Below are 12,001 nucleotides of genomic sequence, written 5' to 3'. Positions count from 1 at the left end.
TGCTGGCTTGACTACCTTCTCACTCATCTGCCCAGAGGTAACTGCATCCCCTGAGAATCTGATGGGAGTCCCCTCTCCCCGGTCTAGAATCCACACCTAGATAGAGACAGATTCACATCAAGAAAGGTAAGTAGCTCTGATAGAACTAAATCAGTGCCCTAGATGCTTCTGACTGACGCTGGTACATTTTCTCAATTGCACTCTTGCTGACCTAGTGGCCGGCGTTGAAGGTATGGAATGGCATGTTGGTGGCGTCATTCAACTCTCTCAGGCTTCCTTGTAGCCTTGCTAAATTCCAAAGGCGTGTTCTTTCCTCATTCTGGGCCACCATAAAAACATCACTTGTGACACGGCATCAGCCTGACTCGCCTGTCCAGAAGGGATGATGTGTTTGAGAAATCCTGCTTGTAATTCTGGATGCAGAATTATGAGCGTGCAAGTGTCGTGGGTACAGAATCGAAGCTTGTCCTTAAACACTTTGGCAAGTCTCTCGGATGGTATTTGGGGAACATTGCACGACACTATTTGTATGATAGCCTTCTGAGGTGAGAGCTTCTAGCAGAGGAGCAGAACTTTGAACCCTGTACCTTGGATACGGGCCAGACCCGTTTGTTCACTCTGGAGCTTGTTGCCGGCGTAGCATGAAGCTCTGTTAGACATTTAATGTGTCAGCCTGACTCTGCTCTTGCAAGACAGCTTGATTGTCACTCTCCTTCCCGGGAGTTATCACTTGTAATGAAACTTCAGCTGGATCTCTGGGCTGCTTGACACAGTGTGATTCAGAGTTGCTAAGGCTATTTGAGAAGAAACCAGTTTCCATCAGCCTTCTGTATTCATATATTCATGTGTTCATAATGCTGGGGATCTGAAGATTTCGCTGTGGTCTGGCCCCGAGGAAACAAGCCAGATTCATCCATTTGGGGTTTCTCACACAGAGTTCAGTAGAGGCCCTCTGTGTGCGTGGTATGTGTCCTGAACCATATTGTGAACTCACCAGGCTCCGTTCTTACAGCAACAGGGCTACTGTTTATGTTACTTACACATTTTCCCCATTTCCCAGTAAAGGATTTAAGGCGGTCACTCCCAAGGGCCGAGCTCCCACAGGACCCAGGTCCATGTGACCCGGAGCCTGCGCTCTTGCCTGGGAACCTCGCCGCTTCTCCAGCACAGGCTGCCTTTTACATTCATGTTGCCCACTGTGTTCCTGGCCCAGTAGAGCTGCCGGGAAAGTTGGTTGATTCAATTTGAGTCATGTTTGGCAGACTTGAATTGGCCCCTCAGCAGCAGTGCCCGGCACATAGTAGGCCCTCGCATAGTTTTACTTGAGGAAAGGCAGCGAAGTAGACCGTGTCCTCCCCATTTTACAGATAATGAAACCCAATCCCAGAGAGGTCAGGTGACTTGCCTGAAGTCACCAATCATCGTTCACAGTGGCATTTTTGAAATCGAGGGCCATCTGATGTATTTAATGTCAGCTAAATTTGTAATTCTTCCGGTCTTCCCATGTTTTTCACTAACACGGGCCAGTTTCCAGAAACCCTTGGGGGTGGTGGTTAACAGTCTTTTCCAGTTCCTTGCTGTATCACTTTGGGCAAATTGCTTGCCCACTCTTATCCTCGTTGACCTCATTTGTAAAAGGAGGACAAGAATGATATCAGATGGATTAGTTTGTGCAGACACCTGCTTAGCTCCATGCTGAACGCATGGGATATGCTCAAGTAATGACCATGTTGCCTCCATGTCTAAGTGCAGAGTCCAGTAGTAAGACAGCATTGTGTCCGGCCGAAACAGGGTGAGGCTGAAGTCCAGCCTGAGGATACAGCACATTTCCGGAGAGCACATCCTTGAAGAGCAGTCTTACCTGCACAGATGTTGGGGCTCTGCACCCTCAGCCATCCATGGCCAGATGGCAGACGGGCAGAAGGTGATGGTGTTCATTAGACAGTAGCGAGTGTGCATGGCCACGTGGCACCAGCACGGTCCGATTCAGAGCCCATCCAAGTCCATTTACGCAAGCCTGGTGTGTTGATTTGCATCCAAGTGGTCAGGGGATTCTAAATAACCATGGTTAAGAGGCTAATTTTAGTTTCTCCTCCCTTCTGTGACCTCTCTCAGGAAGAGAGCAGAAAATCCCTGTGCTTGATCTCTTCTCTTCAGCGTAACCCACCTTCATGAAGGAGCCTGTGGCTCTGGGCTTGGCATTTTGTCTTGTCCAGAAGGATCATGTTGTCGTCTTTTGATCATCTCCTTCTTCCCAAAGTAGTAGTTCTTTTTTGTCAGAATAAAAAATTAAAGTGGACATGCTTTTAAGAGATGACTAAGCCAGGGCTAGAGACCTGCTTCTTATCAGTCAGTATCAAACACAGAAATGGGAATCAAGGGAGCAGAGACTTCCTTCGATTTCAAAAGAATGTTGAGAGGAATAGAAGCTCTTTGAGGGCAGGACTCACTCCCTGGTCCTTTCAGCACCTCACCCAGAGCCCTGTTGCACGTGGTGTCGCTCGGGAAGCTTGCTCCTTGGTTCCAGTGGCTTCCATTATTATTGGACTGGAAATGAAAGGCAATTTATTCATTCCATCAACCAGTATAATGTGTAGTGTAGTGAACAAGTCAAAGTCACTGCCCTCATAGAACTTTCATTCTATTAAGAGACACAACAAGTAAAAGAAAAGAAATAAGAGTGATTGATGACAAGGTGCCACGATCATTTTGAAGGAAGTAAACTAGGGGCTGAGATAGAGAACGAGGCATGGAGGGGAGGCAATCTTTCTAGAGAAGATGCTCAGGGAAGGCTTGTTCAGATTCTCTGAGGACTTGGCCTGTGAGCTAAGGCCTAAAGGATAAGGAAAAACTGGGAACAAGCCATCCAGACAGAAGGCCAGTCACCGTGTAGCCCTCGGGGCCAGAAAAAGTGTGGCTTGTTTGAGGATTTGAAGTAAAGGGTGGCTAGAGGGTCCTGAGCAAGGGGAGAGTGGTAGGTGATAAAAGTTCGAGGGGACATTGGTCCAGAGATGGAGGGCCTTTGTGGCCTGGTGCATTGTTGGATTTTAGTCTGAGTGCAGCAGGAAACATAGGGGGATGTGTTCATTTCTGTATTTTTAATTATGCTTGTCGCTGTGAGATGCTAGTGGCCTGGACCGAGGGGTTGGATTTGAGTTACACCCGCGTTTTAGAGATGAGATCGAAGGACGGGATGTGGGCCGGGGGTGGGGAGGGGAAGGAAGAATCAGGAATATTCTGTGCACCTGGCAGGATGGTGGTACCACTCCTAAGATGGGGAAGACCGGGACATGAGGAGAACAGTTGGGGGGTGAGGGAGGGGCGGGACTCGAGAGTTTTGTTTTGGTCGGGTTAAGATGCCGGATTTCCATGGGCTGACCTGGGGCCAACATGTGAGGTAGATCTGCCCCGGGATGTGCGAGCCTGGCGTTGAGAGGAGAGCGCTGCTCTGGAGCCGTGCGTGTGGGAGTCACAGCGCAGAGAGGATGTGTCAATGCCAGGGGGCACATGAGGTCCTCCCTGCAGCTGCTGTGAGCAGCGCGAGCTCCCTGCGCGGCCAGGGAGAGTTTGCTCCGTCAGAGAGCTGCTAGCAAAGCCGGAGGACCCGTTACTCCACTGCAAGACATCCGTTCGAAATTTATTTAAGTCACCAAGGACCAGGAAGGTGAGATGCTGCTTTCGGCGCCACGGAACCGTTCTCTGAGCTTGTTTTCAGAAAAATCCATATCTGGAGTGTGACTGAGGCATTAGTGGTGACAGGCAGGCTGTGTTCTAATGGGGCAGGTGTAACTTAAGCCCAGAGCCTCAGGGCAGCTAAATTAGTCTGAAGGTGGCGGAGATCAAGCAGGGGCGCTTGTTCCCTCCAGATGAGATCAAGGGCAGAGGGCGGCATAGAAACTGGATACCTAGAAGCCTCGACCGGAGACAGGCAGGAATTACTTCGTGAGAGTTTTGCTGTGAGGAGAACAAGAAGGAGGATGATGTAGAATCAAGCTCATCAGACTTGAGGAATTACAGGAACACTCGAGTAGCTTCTTTCGCCAGCAGAATCCTCATCTCCCCGAGTGTGTGATCGAGTTGCTCAGGACTTTCAGCCTTTAACCGGTGATTCTGATGCTCACCGTCGGAGGGTCCTACAGAGAGACGCTGAGTCTAACAAGACCTGAGGTCATCTCGGCAGCCCCGTCTTACACATGGGGAAACAGAGGCCTGGGGGGCGGGAGGGGCTTGTCCGAAGCTGCCAAACAAGCCAGAAAGCCAGGGCCGCTCCCCTCACCTTGATGTCTTCGTCCTGTAGTTGACGCTTTGTCCTGATGGACGATGAAGCCCAGTCTTCCGATCCCCAGCCCCCCTTCCTTCACTGTGGTTTTTCTTTCCTTTCCCCTGTCACCCTCTCATGTAAGAGTAATCTTCTGATTTATCGAGTTCATTCTCAGGTGTCTGTCTCGCCTCACTAAAATGTAAGCCTCACAAGGGCGGTGATTTTTGGTTTGGGTTTTTTTTTATCCTGTGTGCCTTGGGCAGTGCCTGGCCCATGGGAGGTGTTCAGTGCATATTTAACGGATGGATGGGTGAAAAATATCTGTTAAACTATAAATAAGTTAACAGATGTGGGAAAATGCCGACCCGTAGGCATTGTTAGCCCGAAAGAGAGTGGAATATTTTCTTTTTTACTTGTTTGATTCTGGCTCAGATCAGAGATTACAGGAACAATTTGTTTATGGGAGATTCATTAGAGACTTTTCAAAATAACAACAACAATAGTATTAATAACAGCAACAATAGTGGTTATTAATAACTGTGGTGACACTACAATTTATGGAATGCTTACTGTCTGTGAAACGCGTACAGTGTGACGCTCTGTGCTGAGAACGTCACCCGCATTAACCACCTGGTCCTCATGAGAGCCCGAGAATGGCGGAACTGGGGTCTCTTCTCCAGAGGAGGACACTGAGGCTCAGAGGTGAAGTCACTTGTCCAGGGTTGCACAGCCAGTACAGACGAACCATCTGGGATCCTAAAGATTAACACCCCAACTACCAGTAACACTGGGTATTAGATTTGGGGCGGGTTCTTTTTGGAGAAGGAACTGAAAAGGCTAAAAATGAGGTGAGCATTGCTCTTTGGAGAGTCCCTGGGCCCAGAACACCCTCCAGCTGGTCTGAAACCACAGGCTGGAAATGAAATGCGGTTTTACGAGCATGGCTTTCCAGCATCCCCNCCCCCCCCCCCCCCCCCCGCTCTCAGCTCTGCATCCCCATGTCACAAAGAGCCTTTCGTCCTGAACTGTGAGGCTTTTCTTGCTTCTCAGACCACTGCCCTGCAGCAGGCCAAGGCAAATTCCTGGGGCGACAGGGCACTAAACCATTTCCAGGGAGGCACTGTAGGTCTTCCCACTCAGTCGCACCCCACCCTGGAAAGGAAGGGCAGACAGAAAAAGGCTCCTTCACTCCCTTCCTACACCACTTCCCTGTTGAGGCCTCAGGAAGGGGCTGGGGGACACGGTGATTCCATAAATCTCTCCAAAGACTAGAGTGAGCCTTTGAGTTCTTGGAACACTGCACCTCTTAGATGGGTTGTAAGCTCACTGAATTAATCACCACCTGCTGTGGACAACCGGGGGGCGGGGGGGGGGCGGAGGGCTTTCATTCCCACCCCTGCCAGCCAGGACCGGCCTCGCTTGGGTTCAGTGACACTCCGTATGCACGGCAGTGGAACCTCTGGCCCCACGGCTGCGGACACAAGGCAAGCGTGAGCACGCTCCTGGGCTCTGGTGAAGAGAGGCTGTGACACGCACCGCCGTCTCCAGGCACAGGGTGCACCAGGCACTGTGCCAGCGTCTCAACAGCCGTGATCTCCTTAATTCTTTGATAAGCACAATGAGGCATGGCTGTCCCATTTCCATAGCCTGGAGGGACAGGCCACTTGCCAGAGTCTCCAAGCATTTGTAAGAGGCAGAGCCGTGTTTTAACTACAGATGGAGTGGGTTCTCAAACCTGGGCTTTGCTAGACTGCTCTTCTGTGATACCAGTTAAGAGCATGAACTCTGGAGCCTCACCGCCTGGGTCTGAATATTGATTCTGCCACTTACTAGCCATGAGACACTGGACTTGCCTGCCTTCTCCCTTGGCTTGTTCATCTGTAACATGGGGATAATATATGCAAATCATAGGGTTGCAAGGATGAAATGAATGGATGTATATAGAGCACGGAATGTCTGGCGCATAGGAAGCACTATATAAGTGCTGGCTTTTATTATTAGTTTATACATCAAGTCCTTTCGTTCCCCCTGGATGATGCAAACTTAATCGCAGAGGTTTCCAACTATCCCTCCCACTCCCCGCCCAAGGCTTGTGTCTCTGTTCTCGAGACACTTGTGTATGAAGCGCTCCGAGGGGTGCCTGGTGTATGATTAGCCCCGGTGCATGTTAATGGTGACCACTGTGGCAGTGCCTAAGACACTGCGGGGCGGGGGAGCAGCATCTGATCCCCAGTTCGCATCCACTTTCCCTGATGTGGGATCCAGATAGAGACACGGTCACCATCCAGAGGCTCATCTCATGGGTAGGACAAGAACTAGGGGCAAGCGTTATTTTGCATACACCAAGTGGCTGTTACTTTAATGCCCTAACAATGCATCAATATGTAATTCGCTGAAAAGGTAGGAGAGATGAAAGTGTTATTGGTTAAGTTCTTGGTCAAGGCAGAGTCAATCAAAGAGATTAGCGCTTAGAACTTGTCCAGGGATAAATTATCTCCGAAGAGCTTGGGGCATGCCGTTCATGGATGAATTGTCACTTTCCAACCACCGCCACCCCAGACTCTGGAAAGACCCTTCCCTTCTGGGTGCTCAAACAGGTTGGGTTTCTTGGCAGTTCTGCACTGACCTGGGCTTTGTCATGACCGTACTTTCCACTTCTTCTAGCTTAAGAGTTGGACAGTGGAGGACCTTCAGAAAAGGCTCCTGGCCCTCGACCCCATGATGGAGCAAGAGATTGAAGAGATCCGGCAGAAGTACCAGTCCAAGAGGCAGCCAATCCTGGATGCCATTGAGGCTAAGAAGCGGCGGCAACAAAACTTTTGAGGGCGGCCCGGCCCCGAGCGCACGCCCGCCCGCCCGCCCGCCAGGCCTTCGGTGAACTCGGGCTGCTCGCCGGCACTTCAGCCCGGTCGTTTCTCCACAGCACCTTCACCTTCGTGAACTCAGGAAGTGCGCCAGTGGGAAGGGCTGCCTGCCATCAGCGTGCTGTCTTGCGTATGTATTTAAATTGGTCTGTTTTATTATTTCAAAGGATTTGTATCGGCGCTTTTAAACTCAGAGTTTTAAACCCCAGGAACAGAGACTCCAGGGTGAGTGATAGCTGGGAAAGTGTTACATGTTGTCTTGTCTTTCTTCTCCCAATGGCTTTCGATTGTTCTTTCTGGAAGACTTTTTAAAGATATATAAATATGCACATATATATAAATTATAACTGGATCCCCACCGAGTGTGGTGGCATCTCTGTACAGGTACAGGTGGAAACAGTTGGCCTCTTTTCTGTAAGATTACGGTACTGGAGGGCAGAGGGCAGGGCACGCCAGGGGACTATTGGGCTCCCTCAGCTCCCACGACCCACCCTCACCCTTCTGCAGGGCTGCATTTAAAAATGAGGTTTGGGCCGGGTCTTCCCCATGGTTTCAGCCTTGTGTGGGTCATCTCTGGCTTCTGGAGCTGTGGACCACGTCCGAGGGAAAGCCTTGAGAGTTTGTTTACTTCTTGAGTCCCAGGAGAAGCCTGGCACCCTCTTTGCAAACCGCCCCGTGTGGCTTCAATGCCTTCCATCCATCTGCACTCTCCCAACCGCCGAGAGTCCCAGCACAGATACTGCCCAGTGCCTTAAGAGGAGACGCGACCCATTGCGGGGACGAGCTTGCCAGGACATCTCCACACACACGGGGCTGTGTGCAGTCCGCAGAAGGGAGAGTGTGTTCGGAGTTCTCACTGTTCACGCGGACATCGCACAGGGGCGTTTTGCTCCGCGTTCCTTACAGACGGGGGTAGAGGGCATTGCTTTTGTGACCACATTCCATTATGTGACTTTTCTTTTTTATTTTACTGCTGAGGGGTCTGGAAAGGATACATGAATACCAGACTGAGGTCTGTTCCCCAGGAGGCTCTGTCCAGGCCTGCAGAAACCCAGAGCTAGAAGGGACCACAGGCATCGTCTGGCCTGACTGAGGCCCGGAGAGGGGAAGTGACAGGGTGACCAAATCACAAAGCAAATTGAAGTAAGAGCTGGGACGAGACCAGAGCTCCTCGCTCCTGGGCCACTGATTGAATGTTCCCTTCCCCAAGGGGAGAAACCTGTGTCCGTTTGGGTTAAGTTGTCCCAGGGAACACTACCAAGGGAAACTTGCTCGTGCTTGGTCTTGTCAGTGGATGACTGGCTAGGATGGGACCTGCAGGGGGAGCCAGGTGGGTCAGGCTTGGCCAGTCCGTGACTCTGCAGCCCCTGCCGGACAGCAGACAGCAGCATGCAGGCGATCTCGGGCCTCAGGCAGATCAGAGGGCTTCACAAAGCACAGCACTAAGCCATCCCTCTGCAGCACTGGCTCGAGGCCACATGGTGTGTAGTCACACAGCAAAGAGGAGACAGGAAAGGCAAATGTCTTCCCCTCAGGTGGGGGAGCTCTAAGTTGCACCTAAAGATAGTGTAATTTGACTCCATAATTGCTTTTGCTTCCCAAACCTGGGAATCAATGGAATGGCAGGGAATGTTCCTTTTCTCTGGCCAGATTCTGTTCTTTGCAATTCAAGCCAGTTTTTAAAAATGTAAGGCAGTGGTTGGTCTGCAGGGTTTGTCCAGTTAGGCAGTTATGTGGCAGATACAGAGAACAGAGGACACTTAGAGGATCCTACTAGAAGAATCAATGGCAGCTAGCATTTGTTGACCACTTAGTGTATGCCAGGCACTGAGGTAGGTGGGCTTTTTATAGATGTCAGATCCAAACTTCACAGTAACTCCGTAAGTTAAGTATATTATCTCCACTTCATAGATGAAGGAGTTAGGTTCAGAGAGAAAAAGGCAATGTATTTCCCAAGGCAATATGGCCAATAAGTGCAGAATCAGGATTCCTGGCATCACCATGTGGGACCAGTATTTACAGGGAAAAGGAAAATCACAAGTCTTTAAAATGAAGTGACTACCTTTTCTTGCACAGAATAACTCCCACTGGCAGTTCTAGGTTGGAAAACGGCTGAGTTAGTAGTCCAGTCTGACAGCCAAGTTAGTCTCACCAACCTCAGCGTGGAGCGTGCATTCCCCCTCACCATCTGCTGTGCCCGCGAACAGGCCTGCCTCAGCCTCTTCCATTTTAGAAAGGACTTCACACTTGGCCAGACAGGAGGAGAAGTGCCCATTTCTTCCTTCCTAAGCTAGACCCAAGTAAAAGAAGGTTTCACTTTTTCCCCATAAATATTCTTGGGTCATGAATCTTGATCCTGAGTTTATTCTATTCTGTTCCAGGCATGTGTGTACCCACCATGCTGGCCCAGCACGGAACACTGCTCCCCAGTCTAGCTGGACAGAGCCTCTGGCCAGAAGTCAGTGTTTTTGGACCAGGTCCATCTCCTGACACAGTGTGTTTGTTTCCTAGTGCTGGACAGGCAGAGGGGCAAGTCCTAGTTGTTCCCCGTGAGCACTACAGGATAGGTCAGCGTGCTTTCCTTGAGCCCTGAGCTTCAGCATCTGTGGCTTGAGCTCCCGGGGAACTCTGTGGCCCTCACCTCTTCCCTCTTTTTAAGAAACAATGACCCACACCTAATTGTATCTTTAAAAAATCTCAAATTCTCTGAGGATACCTTGATTGCTTTCTCATGAGTAATTTTGAAGCAGATTTCTATTTTTCTTTTTCCTTTGTCCCTTCTCCCAACCACCAACTGGAAGGATAGATGGATGAATGAATGTTGGACAGGCTGGCTGGCTAGGTCGGTAGGTAGGTAGGTAGTTAGGACCAATACCCTGAAGCAACTTAAGAGCAATAGCCTTGACTCCTGGGCTCCTCGAACCTCCTATTCTGATCCAGGAAACAATTATTTAGCACCTGCCAGATGCCAGAGATTTATTATACCACTTAAATTTCAGTAGCTCTTACCCATATCAGAAATGAGAGAAGAGACATCGTTATAGCTCCTACAGATATTAAAAGGCTAAGAACAATGTCATGAACAACTTTATGCTAATATATTCAACCACGTAAATAAAATGGACAAATTCCCTGAAAGATACAAAACACCAAAGCTCACTCCATAGATCATCCGAGCAGCCCTATATCTATTAAATCTGGGCGATCTAGGTATTATGGTCCTCATTTTACACATAAGGAAACCGAGGCTCAGAGAGGTGAAGTCTGTTGCTCAAGGTCATGCAGCTAAAATACGGCAGAGCTCGGATTCAAATGCAGGGCTTCTGATTCTGATTCCAGTGCCCTTCCCAGCATACCACGTTGCCTCTGCAGATCGCTGCTCCTCGGCCCCCACCCCATCCCTTTCTCATACACTGTGTTTTCATCGGCATTGTATTCATTATATTGAGACTCCATGTTCTTTTCTGTGTTTGGAGAAAACAAAATCTCTTCCACCAGCTTGCACTCGAACCAACTTGGAAAAAGCTTAAATGCTGTTGCTGATGTACAACTTAAAAATGTGAAGTTTGTAGCTTTAACTTTTTGTAATAAAAACTAATAACACTGGCTTAAGTGCTGACTTGAAATGCTATTTTATAAAGTTTGGATGTAAATAATCAGTCGAGGTCAGCAGTTTGTATATGTATGAGACCTAGCTTCCTCCCTGCATTCCCCCCTTTTTTAATTTGAGGTGCTTCCTGTGTGCTTTTATGTTAGAATTGTTGTTCTCCCTACTTCCTACACATTGCCACCTTTGTCTTAAATAAACTGTCCTTTGGAACACAAGACTCTTCTTTTTAAAAATGAGATCCTCCATCTGTAGCCTGGATAAGGGTATTGTGAACCTCTGTGATGTTGACTTTACGGTGTGTGTACTCTAGAATCCAAAGCTGGGGGAGAAGGGGGTAGGGTAGGGAGAAGACTCGTTGGACGCCTGCTGTGTGCCAGGTGCTGAGCTGTTGTCAGGGGTATAAAGATGAACCAGACGCAGTTCTTGCAGACCTGATGGGGAGTCGGTCGAGCAGCCGCACGCACGTGGACATACCACAGTAGACGGAAGTACAGCGAGTGTGGATGCAGGAGGAGGGGGCGACCGTCAGTTCTGCCGGGGCGTCCCACAAAGCTCTTCTGGAGGACGTAATACATCCTGAACTTAAAAATGAGCAAGACATGGCCGGGTCAAGAAAGGGCAAGAAGTGAGAGAGTGACCAGCCTAGGCAGAGGGTCTGGTGTGAGAGTCTGGGCGCAGGCAGGGTCGTCTCGGCATCCTTCATCCGGGTCTGTCGTTGCAGGAAGCCGGGCCAGGTGCAGCCCAGCGTTCAGAGGGAAGCTGCCCTCGTATGGCCCGTCCTTACCCAGAAAGACTTCCCTTGCCCGACCCTGGGTTCTCTCAAAGCTTACTCCAGAGCAGGGAAGGAATAGAGTTACACCAACAATTAAGTGTGAGTCTCTCGAGTCAAACTGCTCTTCAGTGTTTAATGTAATAGTCCCACAGGCTATTTGCATAACTGTCATGCTGTTCTGTCAGCCTTTTGGGGAGTGGGGGTGATGTGTGTCTCTTGTGGTCTCATTTACTGACCCCACTCCCTGAAATAGCGTGTCTTCCTCCCCTGTGCCCGCGTCGATGGCAGGTGTCCCCTGCTGCTCAGAGGGCGGGCAGGGGAGATGAAGTAAATGCACGTTTCCTAAGCCCTTACGACATGCCAGATACGCGGCAGAGCCTTTTAGGTGGTTCCGTCTTTTTGCATGGACTCTGAAGTATCTGGCACTACACCCTTTCCGGAGACACGTGGTTCTAATAGTGTGCAGTACGGCCCGCTGGGGAGAGTTCTGGAAG

The 12,001-nt window shown here is 49.8% G+C and overlaps 1 protein-coding gene across 4 annotated transcripts in view; it reads left to right on the top strand.

The window, feature by feature from the left end:
* STK4 (serine/threonine kinase 4) overlaps positions 1-10,950 on the top strand; it is an 86,440-nt gene extending 75,490 nt beyond the window's left edge. For all 4 annotated transcript variants that reach the window (XM_034640972.1, XM_002917372.4, XM_034640973.1 and 1 more), the window contains one exon: positions 6,926-10,950. In XM_034640972.1, the coding sequence (XP_034496863.1) occupies positions 6,926-7,084 (159 nt within the window). In that variant the 3' untranslated portion in view covers positions 7,085-10,950. The remainder of the gene's footprint in view (positions 1-6,925) is intronic.
* Positions 10,951-12,001: the final 1,051 nt, after the last annotated feature.

The sequence above is a fragment of the Ailuropoda melanoleuca genome, chromosome 13, assembly GCF_002007445.2.
Source record: "Ailuropoda melanoleuca isolate Jingjing chromosome 13, ASM200744v2, whole genome shotgun sequence".
NCBI classification, from domain to species: Eukaryota; Metazoa; Chordata; class Mammalia; order Carnivora; family Ursidae; genus Ailuropoda; species Ailuropoda melanoleuca.
The sequence above is the reverse complement of the archived record's forward strand: the minus strand, read 5'-3'. Positions and strand labels throughout refer to the sequence as shown.